This window comes from Globicephala melas, chromosome 10, assembly GCF_963455315.2.
Source record: "Globicephala melas chromosome 10, mGloMel1.2, whole genome shotgun sequence".
Taxonomy (NCBI): Eukaryota; Metazoa; Chordata; class Mammalia; order Artiodactyla; family Delphinidae; genus Globicephala; species Globicephala melas.
Window position 1 is genome coordinate 38,055,558 of NC_083323.1, and position 17,933 is coordinate 38,073,490.

The 17,933-nt window shown below is 38.2% G+C and overlaps 1 protein-coding gene across 1 annotated transcript in view; it reads right to left on the reverse strand.

The window, feature by feature from the left end:
• Positions 1-10,347, reverse strand: part of LOC132598012 (receptor-type tyrosine-protein phosphatase H-like) — a 31,915-nt gene extending 21,568 nt beyond the window's left edge. Inside the window, exons 1-6 of the mRNA XM_060306954.1 lie at positions 10,256-10,347; positions 8,818-8,865; positions 5,889-6,026; positions 5,331-5,466; positions 4,596-4,853; positions 2,754-2,990 (exon numbers count right to left, since the gene is read on the reverse strand). Coding sequence (XP_060162937.1) covers positions 2,754-2,990; positions 4,596-4,853; positions 5,331-5,466; positions 5,889-6,026; positions 8,818-8,865 — 817 coding nt within the window. The 5' untranslated portion in view covers positions 10,256-10,347. The remainder of the gene's footprint in view (positions 1-2,753; positions 2,991-4,595; positions 4,854-5,330; positions 5,467-5,888; positions 6,027-8,817; positions 8,866-10,255) is intronic.
• Between the last annotated feature and the right edge of the window lie 7,586 nt (positions 10,348-17,933).

Below are 17,933 nucleotides of genomic sequence, written 5' to 3' on the forward strand. Positions count from 1 at the left end.
TGCTAAATTTCACATTAAACCTCTATTTTCTCAGCTGTAAAATGGGTATACTACATCTAAGTTGTTGTGAGGATCACAGGCAGTGCAGCATGCAAAGGGCTCAACACAATGCCAGGCACAGATCCATTATTCCTTAGATGTTAGTGATTTTGTTTCAAGTCAACAAATAAGTCTTAAGCATCAGAAGAGGCTGTTGTTACCTTTTTGCTAAGGATGCCACTGGTGAATATCATCAACCTCAACTCTCACAGGTAATGAATCTATCTTTAGATAGTCACGTGGCTACTCTCCTTGAGTAGGAAAAAGAGAAGCCTCAACAAAGATATATGTGGATTCTAATCAGTATTTCTGTCACTTACTATCTACTCCCAGATAACTGCTAGCCTCTTAGAAATGAAATGTTTTCACCTATGCAATGGGACTAATCATGACTACTCTGCAGGGTTTAGAGAAGACCTCTCTCAACAGGTTTAGAAAATATGTATGTAAAATGCCAGGCACATAACAGCACCTCACAAACAAATATAATTCTTATAATGAGCTTGGTAAAACAGAGACTATGTCCGTATTGTGATTTTCCTTATCTATAAAATGAGAATAATGATACTGCCTATCTCATTAGGTTGTTGTGAGAACTCAGTGAGTTTACCCATGTAACCCTCCCAAAGTAGAATAAAGAAACTATTAACCTTTCATTCGTTAAGTTCCTACTGAGTGGCAAGGTCCCAACTGGAAGCTGGGAATGCAATGATGAATAAGACAGTCTTTATCCTTGACATCCAAAAACAAATTCACACTTACTCAGCATGGGTTTACTTAAAGGGGTGAGTACTTTCTTAATCTACCACAAGGATTAAGACCTAGCAGCTAACTCTGATGTCAACCTCAAGAGACCAGCTTCATGCAGAGGTCGTAGAGTACAGTGGTTAAGATCAGACTCTGATGCCTGTCCACATGTGCCCCAATTTCCTCTTACGTCATACAAGTAAATCACATAGAATTGCACTTAGCACTTAGGAGACACTATAGGACTCAGTTATTACTACAAAGGAAGTTTTCTTTTTTAATAGTTACTTTGATGGTTCACTTGCTTCCCAAATTATTTTTAAGTATATTGAAGCAGAGTCCGTATCTTAGACACCTTAGAAAAATTCATAGCAACCACGAGGATGCCTTGAGAGCCTCACTTTAGCTATCATGACCATGTGACCTAACTTTATAACAGAAACCAGGAACCGTAACTATTGGAAGAGAACATTGTAATTTAAACAGTTTATAACCACCATAACTAACAGCAGGAAACAACTATATATACACTAACTGGCCTACTTGGAAAGACACTGGCACTCTGGGAGGGGGACTTCTGAGATGAACTGTGGTTTGAGGAATCTTTATTAGAATTTCATTCACTTCCTATTAAAAGATAAAGGAAGTTCATTAAGAGGATGATGAAAATGCAATTAAAGATTGCCAATAGTTTCTCCCAAGCTTATGCAAAGTTCCAAAGAAAAATTGGTTTCAAACTGAGTGAATTTGCCTTGGGTCACTAGAGATCAGCATATCTCATGGAGAATAGAATTTATTTTTGAATGGCAGGAAATAAAAGTAAACGGATCATCAAGAAGAAAACACAGACTAGACAGATAATTGTGTTAGGTCTCAAGTTTTCCTACAAAACGTGAACCAAAATGAGATTTCATTAGCTCTTCCATGGTATTAGGAATTTTTGGAGAAAAATGTCACACATTCCTTATTTCACTGGTATTGACTAAAATCTTCAGATCTTTCTGTATCTCTCTTAGTGAAACTGAACTTCATAAACCTGGATGTCTACAGTGAAAGAAATAAAATGAAGACCGCCATGTTTTGGGGTTCATATTATGGTATTGTTCACAGAGGTGAGAAATAGAGGAAGTGGAGCAGGTTTGATGGGAAGGAGGTAACAAGTCAGTTTTAGCAATGTTGAAGTGTCTGTGGAAAATTCCAAAAGGGATAAGTAGAGGAAAATTAGATGGGTGTCTGGTAGTCATAAGAGGAAAGTGGACTAGATAAACATTTGAGACTAACTGGTTTAGGTGGTAAACTAAGTGAAGAAATAGATAAGATCAATCAAACGAATTTAAGAGGGGTCTGGGAAAGACCAAAATGAAAGAGAAATTAGGTAAAGAAATAAATGCCTACAAAAGAGATTGAAGGAGGTGGGGAAGGAATGAACAGACACGGTACAGAGGACTCTTAGGGCAGTGAAAATATTCTGTACCATACCAAAATGATGGATATGTATTATTTTATATTTGTCCAAACCCACAGAATGAACACCACCAAGCGTGCAGCATCATGTAAACCTTAGACTTTGGGCTATAATGACGCACCAGTGTAGGTCCCGGGGTTCTAACAAGTTACTACTCTGGTGGGGGAGGTCACTAATGGGGGGCTGTGCATGCCTGGGGGCAGGCGGTATATGGGAAACCTCTGTACCTTCCCCTCAATTTTTCTGTGAACCGATGACTACTCTAAAAAAGAGAGAGATTGGAAAAATAAAAAGAGAAATAGTGTCTGGCTTATAAGAAGTACTCAAAAATGGGACTTCCCTGTTGGTCCAGGGGGTGTGGGTTTGATCCCTGGTCGGGGAGCTAAGACTCCACATGCCTCGTGGCCAAAAAACCAAAACATAAAACAGAAGCAATGTTGTGACAAATTCAATAAAGACTTTAAAAAATGGTCCACATCAAAACAGTTTTATCACAACATACATATTTCTTTATATCTACTGACCTTCAAATCGTTAAGACCAGTCCATATTATTATTTGATTCTTTGACCTGAGATGTGAAAACATAAATTTTTTTTCCTCTTCATTTTTTATATCCACAAGGTGTGCAGAAATTAAAGATAACTTACAATGTTGCTGGGCTATATTCCATGGCTTATTATCTTTGCTAATTCTATAACAGTTATTTTTTAATGCTACCCATCCTTGCGAACATGAACCTACCAAAAGAAAAATGCTTTGTTAAAGATGGATTCAGCAATGTAGCATTTCACAATTACATTTCTTAACATCTACATAAGTTAACTGTGAAAACCTCATAGTATTAACTGTGCACTTTCCCTATGTTTCTCCCAAACCAATAAAAGTGCTAAAGCTGTCATTATTCAAGTAGTAAATGAATTACCACCAACTGAAACAGTTTTAAGTAGCTGTAGGAATTAATTATGCAGAATTATCATCCAATTATAACTTAACACAAAACAACAGATGTTTTTCTTTCTAAATTACTTTGTTACCTTTCCTTTCCCTTACTCTTGTACTGGTAGAGAACTTTTAAAGTATATTTCAGGCTTCTTTTTAATTTAGAGAACTAGACAACATGCTTGCTTAGAATTCTGCTCTCTGTCACTTGACTTCAAATGGGTTCACCTTCCAGAAAAAACTGAATGGCCAGCCACTTAGCCTTTTTCTCCAAGATTACACATCACAGAAAGACAGGAAAATATCAGCCTGTTCAGAGTAGAAACTGTACTTCAGCTCATGCTTATGCTTCATCAGTGCCCAACCCAACATGTTAGGAAGATGTAAGAAGGATCTTTTGAACTGCTGTCTTTTTTTTCATAGGGGAAAAAAAAGAATGGGGAGAGGGAATGCTTAAATACCTTATTGTCTTTTTACTACCAAAATATTATAAAAAATATTGCAGTTCATTGATTATTCCTATAGAAGGTATTAAAATGGGATTCTTAGCCCATCACAGAAAGTGCACTGCCCCCACTAGCCATCTATGACTCTGTCTTCTTCTCATATCTTTTCCTACCATACGAGGGAAGGAACAGGAAATAGGAAAACACCAGAATATTGAACACATTCACCTCCCCCTTGCAGTATTCCAAATTTGGGTCAGGTCTGATCAGGGATGAGTAATGGAGAAACTTTAAATAGGATGAAGGATTTATATATATATATTTTTTTTCCTTCAGTAAAGAGAGATTTATTTGACTCAGTTTCTTAAAACAAGTTTCTTTTTGGAGATACAGTCCATTGACATACCATAAACCAACGACTCTGGACTAGAATATCTCTAAATTCCACAGCATACAATTTGATGCTATGTTTCTAAAAAATAACTTGAGACCAAAGGAGTTAGCTCTCTAAGTCTGCTGAGCTACACTTTTCACCTCTTATTATATATGAGGGTCCATTGCATTCTGGGTATGCTGATGAAAGATCTTTATTTTTATACTAGATTTTAATGATCTTTTAATATCTGAAAATGAGAAAGTTCATTGATATACTGAAGTCACCTAAAAAGCCATGGAATCTATATGAACCATTGACAGAGTTAAAGAAAAGAGAACCCACTTGGTTCAGTTTAAAAGAAGAGGTGGAAGAAAAAGTTGGTTCTTACCTTTAGCCTGCTAAATCAAGCTTGTTCAGTAAATCATTCAAATATCAGAATAATATAGTTAGAAAAAGAGGACTATATTAATTCATTTACAAGCAGTTTACAGTGGTTAATACTTGGCTGAATCGTATTTTAAAAGTTGCCAAGTTATCTACAAAATATATAATATATAAGTTAATAAGAAATATCTACATACCTGTTTCAATTTGAACATCCAGTCTCTGAAATATATTTATAAAATCCAAATGCAATTGTTTAAATTCAAATGTAAAAACATATAAGGTGGCAGGTTTCAAATCATCCCACTCATAAAACATGACATTATTTTGCATAATTTGTGAAGAATTATTAAGTGATATTGACACTAAAGTGTCATTGGAAGATAGAACACTCCAGTTAAAAGAAACACTCGTACTTGTTGCTATTGTTTTAATATTTCTAGTTGATATTCCACCTAAAAGATCAGGGAGAATAATTAGTATGGTTTCAAATAAAACTGAATGAAACACAAAGGATATTGAATTACAAAAGATTCACCATGATGGGAAAATACTATCTTACTATAAAACCTTTTCTAGACTATATGGGAGTTTCTCGCACTCTGCTTAGAATGAATGAATTAGATTACAATCCATGTTATAGGATTTTTAAGAATAATCTGGATTACATGTAATACCTCCACTATACCTATCTATTCATATTAGCACACATTAAATGTCAAAACTGAAAATCATATTCTTACCTTAGTTTACAATTTCCTTTAAATTTTGAAATTTAAATTATAATCAAAAAACAAAATACTATTGGGATGTGATTTTTAATTACCATTGCATATCTATTAATCACTGTAAAATTCAAATGATCTGGTAATAAAAAATTTTCCCTTTTATAATTAGGTAAGATAGCTGAACAACACATACATATTACTTACGGGTTTGAAATGACTTTTCACTTAAAATTTGTCCATATTTTATGGACTGGATACTGATGTGACAGTCTTCACTTTCTTCTAGTGTTATTATTGATTTTGGAAGCCTTTGTGGGTCTGCGGGAATCCTTTTCACATTCTGTAAATAATGAGATTCATCTGCTTAAGAAATGTTTATTAACTCAAGGTAAGATGCATTATAATTAGAGGTTTGACTTCTCTACTCTTCATAAGAAGCAGTTTTTCCAATATGAAATGCAAACATACATAAACTATTTATTTTTACATAAAATATTAAGTTTTAAATAGTTGCTCTCTGTGTAGTACATAAATTCTAAAAAGGAAAATACATAACCATTCTGATGATGAAACAATCAAATATTATTTTGATCAACTAGTTATTGAAGATATTTCATAAAATGCTAGCATTTTATATATTAGTAAAATTAAAGTAAGATATTGCAATGACTATTAAATTCCTGTTTATGATGTGGCATTCAGTTACAACAAGTTTACACTATGCTCACTTTTATCAGAGCCAAAAAATAAAACATGCCTTACTTTTTGAGCAAAATTATTAACAAGTTGGTATTTTAAAAAATAAAATTCAGGATTTCCTCCCTTAGGAAATTCATCCCATTCAACAAAAATTGTTGTTGTTTGTTTATTCTTTGGTATAAAATGGAAACTTTTTGAGATCTGAAATGGGAAAGAAAAGTAACAGTAAATAAAAATGCCTTCTTTGTTATTTTTTATAAGCAAATTTACAAAAAATGAAACCTAAAATATACCAAATTATGATTGAAAAATATTTCAGTAACATCAATTTCTACACATAAATTAAATAACATCCATTGGATACTGTATTTATAAGCATAGTTCAGGAAATAACTTAAGAAAAGCAAGTAAACATAAAAAAGAATGAAATAATGCCATTTGCAGCAACATGGATGGACCTAAATATTATCATACTAAGTGAAGTATCAAGTATCATATGATATCGCTTATATGTGGAATCCAAAAAAACGATACAAATGAACTTATTTACAAAACAGAAATAGAGTCACAGATGTAGAAAACAAATTTATGGTTACTAGGGAGGAAAGGTGGGGAAGGAATAAATTGGGAGATTGGAACTGACTTGTACACACTCCCACATATAAAATAGATAACTAATAAGGACCTACTGTATAGCACAGGGAACTCTACTCAATGCTGTGTAATGACCTATATGGGAAAAGAATCTAAAGAAGAGTGGATACATGTATGTGTACAACCAATTTACTTTGCTGTACAGCAGAAACTAACACAACACTGTAAATCAACTATACTCCAATATAAATTTTTAAAAAAAGAAAGGCAAGTAAACTAAGAGCAGGCAAATTTTAGATGCGTATCTCTCAAACGAGGAATCACCAGGATCCTGGGGTCAGGGAGAAGGAAGAAACAAAGTCACAGCACACCCGCTTAGCATGTCAAACTGTGTACCCTGATGATAATGGATTCTTTTTTTTTTTTGCAGCTCTATTTATTTTTTAACATCTTTATTGGAGTATAATTGCTTTACAATGGTGTGTTAGTTTCTGCTTTATAACAAAATGAACCAGTTATACATATACATATGTTCCCACATCTCTTCCCTCTTGCGTCTCCCTCCCTCCCACCCTCCCTATCCCACCTCTCTAGGTGGTCACAAAGCACCAAGCTGATCTCCCTGTGCTATGCGGCTGCTTTCCACTACCTATTTTACGTTTGGTAGTGTATATATGTCCATGCCACTCTCTCACTTTGTCACAGCTTACCCTTCCCCGCCCCATATCCTCAAGTCCATTCTCTAGTAGGTCTGTGTCTTTATTCCCGTCTTACCCCTAGGTTCTTCATGACTTTTTTTTCTTTTCCTTAGATTTCATATATATGTTAGCATACAGTATTTGTTTTTCTCTTTCTGACTTACTTCCTCTGTATGACAGACTCAAGGTCCATCCACCTCACTACAAATAACTCAATTTCGTTTCTTTTTATGGCTGAGTAATATTCCATTGTATATATGTGCCACATCTTCTTTATCCATTCATCTGTTGATGGACACTTAGGTTGCTTCCATGTCCTGGCTATTGTAAATAGAGCTGCAATGAACATTTTGGTACATGACTGTTTTTGAATTATGGTTTTCTCAGGGTATATGCAGGATAGAAAGCCCAAAGATAAACCCACGCACATATGGTCACCTTATCTTTGATAAAGGAGGCAAGAATATACAGTGGAGAAAAGACCACCTCTTCAATAAGTGGTGCTGGGAAAACTGGACAGGTACATGTAAAAGTATGCAATTAGAACACTCCCTAACACCATACCCAAAAATATGCTCAAAATGTATTAAAGACCTAAATGTAAGGCCAAACACTATCACACTCTTAGAGGAAAACATAGGCAGAACACTCTATGACATAAATCACAGCAAGATCCTTTCTGACCCACCTCCTAGAGAAATGGAAATTAAAAAAAAAAAAAAATGGGACCTAATGAAACTTAAAAGCTTTTGCACAGCAAAGGAAACCATAAACAAGACCAGAAGACAACCCTCAGAATGGGAGAAAATATTTGCAAATGAAGCAACTAACAAAGGATTAATCTCCAAAATTTACAAAAAGCTCAATAACAAAAAAAACAACCCAATTCAAAAATGGGCAGAAGACCTAAATAGACATTTCTCCAAAGAAGATACACAGATTGCCAACAAACACATGAAAGAATGCTCAACATCATTAATCATTAGAGAAATGCAAATCAAAACTACAATGAGATATCATCTCACACCCGTCAGAATGGCCATCATCAAAAAATCTAGAAACAATAAATGCTGGAGAGGGTGTGGAGAAAAGGGAATGCTCTCGCACTGTTGGTGGGAATGTAAATTGATACAGCCACTATGGAGAACAGTATGGAGGTTCCTTAAAAAACTACAAATAGAACTACCATACAATAATGGATTCTTGGCAAAGCACTTAGAATGAAAATAAGTTTGAGTGCAAAATGTTTGACTCTGAATTATTTTAAAACCTTGGTTCGTTTGTAGGTAAAGAAAATGTTAGCAACTGAGGCAAAATAGCCAGACCACATTATCAGAGACCCTTTACGTTCCCTAGATGACAAAAAAATAATTCAACTCCCAAGAGGATGATACATTCATCAAAATTCCTACCAAAAACAACTTGAAAATGCCTCACTATACCTTGACTTCTACCAAATTCTGATCTCTCTCCCTCTGCACGGATCATCCCCCAAAACAATTTACAAGCAGTGAAAACAGCTGCCACCAATATGCATATATTTGTGCAGCACCTACCAAAGAAAACTTTTCTTAGGTACTAAATCTCATATTTAGTGTTACTTGTCTTCAACATACGCTTTCTATTCCAAAATGGATAGACTCAATGCAATAGCATCTTGCCCATTAATTCCAAAAAGAGTACATTCAAAAACGTCTTACCTTAAAAACATATTGTATCCAGAGCAGTAGAATAATTGATTTCTCCATCTGGAAAATAAAGTATATTCAGCTCAATTAAACATGTATATTTTTAGTTTCAAAATTAAACTATTGGAAATTCTTTAGGTTGTGTGTGTATATATATCACTTTAATGTCAGGTCTTTTCAATTTAGACTGCCCATCGAACCGAATGTTAAGGCATTAATAAGTAGGTGCTTCATAATATTATCCACCCAATAAAACTGGAAACATCAGTACTTTTCAACTAATAACAAATAGCAAAACAATTTGCTTCTAGAAGCTGCTATAATTAAATATAAAGGAGATGTTAGCAATAAAATGAATTATCAGGCAATTACACAAAATTACATTGCATTGTGTGAAACTACTTAAGCTTAATGGATGAAAATCTAAAACACCTACACACTGCTACTTTGTTGGCAGTAATTCCTCACATTTTTAAATTATACCATCATTATGAAAAATATTTCAAATACAGTGGATGCAATTGAAACTTAAATGGAAAAAACATTCAACATTCGTTCCAACTGAATTTATTTTTAAAATGCATTGATCCAAAAAGCTTGTATAATTTTTCCCAGGAACCTTGAGTCCCTGGGGACTTAGGAACTGTCACGTTCAACTTAAGGTATAAAGGAAAAAATAAAACACCTCTGTATTTTTTTTTAAATACATATTTCTGAACCTGAAAAATATCATTTTAATAGTAAACAGGTCCCCAGGATCAATTTTAAAGCTCTCTAAAGCCCAATCTAAAGCAGGTTTCTTCCTACAAAATCTTCTGTGGGTCTCCTTAAGCAGGTGTTCACCTCGGATAAAATGCAACCCAGTTAAAAAGAAACACCTAATCATTCAATCCACAGACTCCTCCACAAAACTGCAAAGCTTTAACCCTGTTCTTTATTCTCAGCAACCTGTTATAAGCGTTCCAACCGCGGGGTTGGGGTATTAATTTTTTCCCCCAAATCTAAGCTGTCAGGTAGAATTTCGAAGGTTTGGGTGCTGCATAATAAGACGCCGCTGCTTGTTGAAGTCCAAATCCCCGTTCAAATATAGCTCAGTCAGGGTTTGCTCCCAAAGTGTAAAAAGAGAGCAACTGGCCCCGGCCGCGCGGTTCTAGAAATAGTTCCAAACTTTTGACCAATGGAGAAAAGAACAGCGTTTAAAGAAAAGGGCGGCGGTTTTAAGAATGGTTAGACTGGTGGGGAAAGGAAAAAGACCAGGGACCTGGAAGCCGACTGGTGCTCAGTGGAGGAAGCCTGTTGGGTGCCGGGTGCCCCGCGCAGCCCGCCCTGACACTGCCAGACCTTGACCCCAGCCGCGCAGCCAGCACTTTGCAAGTTTCGTGCGCCGCGTGTTGCGCCGTGGTGACGGGGTCGGGGGTTGCGGGGGAAAGGAGCTCGCCATCGCCCCCACCTCGCGGCTGCTCCGCGCTTCTCCTCCAGGCCCCGCTCAGCAAGCCTCAGCTCCGCTCCAGCTCTTCCTGCCGCTGTTCTGGTGGATTTCGCTCCCGCCAGCAACGCCCTCTCTCTCCGCGGGGTTAATTAAGTGAAGGTCTCCATGGAAACGGCAAGCTGCGGGAAGGGAGAGGCGTGGGAGGCAAGTCCCCACACACTGATGTGGAGAACTACAGTACATGCAAGAAGGGAGGAAAGGGTAGGGCGGTGAAGGAGGACTCAAATTGGCCTCAGGAAAAACAGAAGTCGACCGCCGTGGCTGCGAAGAATCCTGGCTGAGCCCAGTTTTAAGTTCATCCAATGTGGCTGTGTATGAAGCCGCTTTCTTTCATTGGTAACAGTTGTGTGGTCTGCTCACTTGTTTTTTGTAGTGTTTAACAGAATTGACTGAACCTTACTTCCATCCTGAGATTTCAGTTAGCTTCCCTGACATCACCCTCACATGGTTCTTCTGTCTTCTTAAGTCCACATCATCCTTGACATTTGCAACTTAAAAACTGACTTGACCCATGGTGCCTTTTTTACCACTAGGGTCTTTGGACTCTATGTTTGTTACAGGCCAGGGTTCTTGGACTCCTTCATCAATAGAATTTGATGAGAGGCCAGATAAGAAATTCAGGCAAGGCTTTATTGTTTCAGCAGGAAGGAGCGAAATCAAGTAACAGGTGTCCTTGCTCGCTCCCTTGGGGGGTGGGGTGCGTGAGCTGATTCCTCATATAGGGTGAGGGTCTAGGGGTCAGGATGCAGGGATGACTTGGGTGGTCTGCCCACCCCCTTGGTGCTGTGTGCGGGCTGCATGCCCATTACCCTGCTTTTGCTCCTGACTCCTCAGAAGGGGCAGTTGGGTTTTTGGTCTTTGTGTATGTTGTTCTTAATTTTCCCCAACTGCGCATGCGGAAAGTTATTTTTAGTCCCTTATAGTTTCTTTGTATTTTGTTGCGGAAGGAGACCTTTGTCCAGGTGCAAGCACTACAGCAAAGGGTCCCAGATCCCAGGTTTCAGGCCCCAGGCTGTCTCATGATCAACAGAAATTGGTAGGAGGCCAGACGAAGAATTCAGGTAAGGCTTTATTGGGCTTTATTGGGACTCCTGCTACAGCTGGAGGGAGTGAGTACAAGAAACAGGTGCACTTGCCCATCCCTGCAGGAAGGGGGCTGTTTCCTTAAATGGCGGTGAGGGAGGATTGGTGGGTCTGGCACAGGGGTAGCTTAGGTGGTCTGCCCACCCTCCGGGTGGTTCTGTGTGCAGGGCTCATGCACAGTTCCCTGCTTTTGCTCTTGGCACCTCAGAAATGGCAGTTGATTTGTGGCCTTTTTGTATCTTATTGTTAATATTAGCCCCATCTGTGCATTCAAGCAATTATTTTTAGTCCCTTACAGTTTCCATGTATTTTGTTGCTCTTGAAGACATTGGTCTAGGTGCATGTGCAAGCACTCCCAGGTCCCATCCAACCCTTCATGAGTCGGGGTTATTTCATTCACTTTTATGTTTTTCAGTCATATTCAGACTCCCAGTCATATGCCATCTTGGATCTCATTTCTTTCCAGGGCTTCAGAGCAGTATCTACAGGTCTGCATTGGCCATTTCCACATGGATGTCCCCCACAGGCAACTCAAAAGCATCCTTCCAAAACCAAATTCATGATCTTCCCTCTCCCAGACTTTCCTGAGCAGAGGGTCAGCCAACCAAACAAAAAAATCACCAACTCTACATCCTCAGATCTTTTCCCTCACTACTCAAAGCCAAGTTGTCCTCAAAAATCCCTTTGGTTCTCCTTCTAAAATATTTTTTAGGTTGATTACTTGCTCTCTATTCCCACAGTCATGGGCTTAACTGAAAACCGAATTACCTTTCTCTCTGGAAAGTATGTGCCATGTTTAAGAGTTGGAAACTCAGTTCAGATCCTATGGCTCCATTTACTAGCTGATCATCTCTCTGAAAAGTTGACTGTGGCCAAAAGTAAGCTTAAACAGTGCTTAGTAAAGTGTAAACACTGAATAGAGTGACAATTAATATTGGTTCACTGTATTAATGCAAATAAACTCATACTTGGACTGTCTCTTCATCTGATATCCCCAGTCTCTCCTATACACCGTTAGCTAATGTGATCTTTCTGAAATATACACATGAGCATACTTAAAAACTTACTTTGGGACTTCCCTGGTGGCCCAGTGGGTAAGACTCCGTGCTCCCAGTGCAGGGGGCCTGGGTTTGATCCCTGGTACTAGATGCAAGCTGCAACTAAGAGGCTGCATACTGCAACTAAGAGTCCGGCATGCCGCAACTAAGACCCAGAGCAGCCTAAGTAAGTAAATAAGAATGGTTTGAAAAACAAAACAAAACAAAGCTTACTTTTTAGGTGCTTACTTAAAAGTCTCTTCTGACTCTTGGTTGCTTACGATGTACCTCTGGCCAAATTCACTTTTCCAACTTCACCTCTCTCCTCTTCCTTCGCACCCTAATTTATACCTTCAGTGAAGTAACAGGCCATAAACCTTTGCACTTCTGTTTTCCTATAGAACTTTGTTTACATTGTAACACAAAAATTTACTTTTTATTTATATATATTCTCAGCCAGATTAGGAACTTCATGATGTCACAGACCATGTCTCAATTCAAGCAGTTATACATGTGAACTATATTTATGTTGTTTTAATTCCTGAGGGCCCTACATATCTTTAGTCTTTAAAAGTGGAAAGTGTCAAGGCATTATATCACAAACGATTTCATTGCCAATGAATTACTTTTAGTCTGTGAGAAATATGATCAAATTAAAAATCTATCAAGGATGTTAACTAAACTTATTGTGGTAATCACCTCACAATATATACATATATCAAATCATTTTGCTGTACACCTTAAACTTATACAGTGTTATAAAACTTGGGATAGAAAAATCAGGAAACTGGTCTGAAAAATAAATAAAATTAAAATCCATCAAGTGAATTAAATAAAAAAGAAAGTGTATATATTTCAACATGGCTTTTTTGTCATACATTTGCTGTGCAAACAATTGCATTTTAAATAAGCAGCTGTCAAAAACACTATCACCTTCTGTAGTTTACATCAGTCTCTCCCCTAGGTCGATAAACTTGGTAGCAAGTTAATCAAGGAGCTTTCCTAAAAAGCTCTCCTTCCTGAAGGGTTATCCCATCAAATAACAAGTATGGCCTTGTTCCTGCCTTACCCTTTTTTTGACCTAGGAACTTAGTTATAGAGAAATGAAGTGAAAGATTCAAGAAAATCATGGATCTTTTCTTTTGAGAAAACGGAAAGTGTAGATTTAGTACAATTTCAGGGCATTTATTCTCAAGGAAAATAATTTATTTTTCAGATGGAGAAACACAAACGAAAGTCATTTAAGCGATAATGGAGATCACTAACATCTTACAAGGTGAATTCCCTATTAGGAAATGTGTTGTTTGGGGTCTTATTTATGTATCTGTTATGAAAGGTAACCGCTGTCTTCACCAGAAGTTGGGTGGACATAGCTGCATTAACCACATCCCTGGTGGAAACATGGCAAATATACAAGTAAACACAATACCCACCCCTTCCTCACATTTAAATTCCAGTCATTTATTCAGTCAGAAATATTGAGTGCATATTATGTGCAAGCACAGTGCTAAGCACTGAGGGCTAGCAACAGGTGCAATTAGTCCTCCCCTGCATGGAGCTTCACTTCTAGTGAAGGAGCTGCTGAGTGTTGTATACTCTGACTCTGTGCATAAACTTACTCCTCTTGGCTCCTGCTGTTACTACCTCAATCTGGGCCCTCTTTCCCTGTCATCTAATCTTTCGGGTTCCTGAATCTAATTCCAACATGTGAGGTGTGTGTGTGTGTGTTAAGGGGGGCACACCTCTGTAACACCAGGCAAAGCTTGGGACACCACCTGGGTGTCCTACAGTTCGGTTCAATCTGACACTATCTACTCAGAGATAGCGTCAGATTCCACAGGTTAAGGGTTCAGTCCTACAAGACTGACCCCTGACCCCAGATGCCAGTTGCAAGCCCAGGTTGTTAACCGTGCTTCTGACCAACCAGCTGCAGATTGGAGGTTGCCACAAACCCTTCCTTGGGTTCGATTTATTTGCTAGAACGACTCACAGAACTCAGGAAACCTGTTTATTAGATTACCAGTTTATTATAAGAGGATATAATTTAGGAACAGCTGGATTGAAGAGATGAATAAGGTAAGGTATGTGGGAATGGGTGTGGAGTTAACATACACTCTTGGAGCAAGCCATTCTCCCCAAATCTCCAAGTGTTCACCAACCCAGAAGCTCTTCAAACCCTGTCCTTTTTGGGTTTTATGGAGGCTTCATTACATGGGCATGACTGATTAAATCATTGGCCACTGGTGATTGATTCAACCTCCAGCCTCCACCCCACTCCAGAGGCTGAGGGCCAGCTTGAAAGATCAAACCATCTAATCACATGATTGGTTCTCCTGGCAACCAGTTCCCATCCTTAGGCCCCCAAAATTACCTTAACATAACAAGAGACGCTTTTATGGCTCTCACCACTTAGGAAATTCCAAAGGTTTTAGGAGCTCTGTGCCAGAAATGAGGACTAAGACCAAATATATATTTCCTAATATAAATCACAATATCACATCTAGATATTTGACCTCCCTTCATCTCTTTTTATTAGATTGATCTAAAACAGGCCTCTCTAGCTCTAGTTTTTCCGCTACTTCAATCCATTTTCAACTGTCCTCAGATTAATCTTCCTAAAGTAGTCAGTTCTGATAATGTTAATTTCCTACTCACAGTGTCTTCGGTGGCTCCTCAGCCTTCCTAATTCCTTACTCTGCCCGTTGAAGTCTTCCAGAAACGTTTTCAGTTCACTTCATACATTTTTGGTTTTGTCCTTAAAAGTTCCCTTCTATTTTACCTTTTTCATGAAGCTTTGCCTGGGTCCTCCTCACAAGAGTCATATCCCCCTCCTCTGTGCTTCTGTGGTACTTAATGCCTCTAATGGATGCTTCACTGAATTCTATTTTTTATATAGATATCTGTGTACATCTTAGTACCTCTACCAGACTATAATCTGCCCGAAGGTAAAATTTATGTCCCATTGATCATATTACCTGTGGAGCCAATCATGATACCTTATATAGTAGGCACTCTACAAATATTTTTTGAATAAATACTTGTTGACGGAATATTATAAAACTCTCTTTTCTAGGTGGCACTTGGGACTTACCACAATGTAACGGTTAAAAATGTTTTTGGAGGGCTTCCCTGGTGGCGCAGTGGTTGAGAGTTCGCCTGCCGATGCAGGGGACACGGGTTCGTGCCCCGGTCTGGGAAGATCCCACATGCTGCGGAGCGGCTGGGCCCGTGAGCCATGGCCGCTGAGCCTGCGCGTCCAGAGCCTGTGCTCTGCAACGGGAGAGGCCACAACAGTGAGAGGCCCGCGTACCGCAAAAAAAAAAAAAAAAAAAAATGTTTTTGGAAATATTGAATAGAAATTTTAACATGAATCATGCCACTCTGGAAAAACCCATGCGTGATTTATAATATTACTGTAAACTTCTGCCTTTGCCATGAACTCTTAAGAGTCTTTTTCAGAGTCCTTTGCAATATTCATGAGAAACTTTCTTAATGTTGTTAAAAACAAGACAACAGGCCCCAAATGGAGTCACTTATGCTAAGCCTTACATCACCAAACTGAGACTTAATTACAGTTTCAGCTCTCCCAGATTGACCGGAATCTTACACCAGTCAATCAGGAATCTCCTGATTAGCACTAGTTAGGTAATCTGCCTGATAGACTCCTGCCATTCCCTAAAGGAAAGTGACCTTGTCATAACCAACTGCTCTTTTTCATCTAGTATAACTTCCTTGTTCCTGATCCCTTCTGCCTGTAAAAATCTTTCATTTTATACAGCTCCTTGGAGCTCCTTTCTGTCTGCTAGATTGGATGCTGCCCCTTTCATGCATCCTTGAATAAGCCAATTAGATCTGTAAAATTTGCTCAGTTGTATTTTGTTTTTTAAACTATGTGTTAACCTTTAGAGTGGCCAAGATCTGTCACATTCCAGAGTGTAGAAGAGTGTACTGTTTTAAGATTTAAATGGAACCATACTTAAAAATTAAAGACCAACATAAAAACATTCTTCCTTAAATCTTCTGAATTGGAAAACTAGTGGCACTATTTTTTGTCTTTCCTTGTCTCATGTTTCCTGTTCTTACAGATCTTTTTAAATTTCCTCTTTCAAAGAAGATATTTTACTCAAACTTTTCTCACAAAAATAACACTTTTACAAGCTGATATGTAATCAAAGTGAGCCATATTTCTATCACTATTTAATGGGAAGCTATTGTTGCTATAGAATTCCTAAGCTTTATTTTGCTGGCGTGAGTTAAAAGAGAAAGCAAATAAAAGATGGATCAGCAGCATTTTTTCATCTGTATTTGATTTCTTAAATGTGGTGCCAAAAAGATTGGCTTTTTGGTTCTATAAGTAGGATTGGCCTTTTCTACAATGTAAAACTTCCTTAAAATGGGTGGTAGTCTCTTTTAGCATATTCATTTATACAATATGAAAAGCAGTTATTTTGATCTTTTATGAAAATATTTAATTATCCAAAATAATCCAAATTAATTTACTTTGAGTGAAAATGTTATGTTTAATCAAGTGTTATTGGCTGTGCATCAGAATCCAAGATTAGAAATTGGTTTTATCTATATCCATTGGTGTCATGTTGAGAATCAGGACTATACAAAAAGGATCTTCATCTCCAGAATAGGGGTGGTTGTGAAGTAATTCAGAGGTCTGGTCCATTAAGTTTATGGCTTTCCTGCTAGATTTGTTAACAAGTATGCCAGGATGGGTGGGAATTTTTTTCTAAATGAGATTATCAACACATTTAACATGTAATGAATTCAGTTCAGTAAACTTTTACTGGGAAACTTTGATGCAGAAAGTATCTTAGGTAGAGGGAAAGAAAAGGAGAGGCAGAAGTGAAATCCTGACTTACTGCAAGGGCTTTATATCCAGAGGGGAAGGTCCATTATCCTTACACCTTGAAAAATTAGAGAAAAAGATTAAAGACCAACATAAAATTATCCTTCCTTAAATCTGCTAAGCTGGATAAATTAGTGGTACTGTTTTTGTCTCCCTTCATAGGAGAGTAGAGGATGACGGAGCTCTGTGAGCTCATACGGATGGCCAGTGATACTGGCTGGTCCAAGCATAATACTCTAACCCTTACTGTAGGCAGAATTCTAGGATGACACCCAATATTCTCACCCCAGGTAGTCACACCCTGTACCATCCCCCTCCTCTGAGGGTTGGTGGGACCTGTAAAAATAACAGTCACTTCCATGACTGTGTTACATTATATAAGACCTCACTGTAGCAGAACAAAAGAGGGATTCTCCTGCCGGCCTTTAAGAAGTAAGCAGCCGGGCTTCCCTGGTGGCGCAGTGGTTGAGCGTCCGCCTGCCGATGCAGGGACACGGGTTCGTGCCCCGGTCCAGGAAGATCCCACATGCCGTGGAGCAGCTGGGCCCGTGAGCCATGGCCGCTGAGCCTGCGCGTCTGGAGCCTGTGCTCCACAACGGGAGAGGCCACAACAGTGAGAGGCCCGCGTACCACAAAAAAAAACCCAAAACAAAACAAAGAA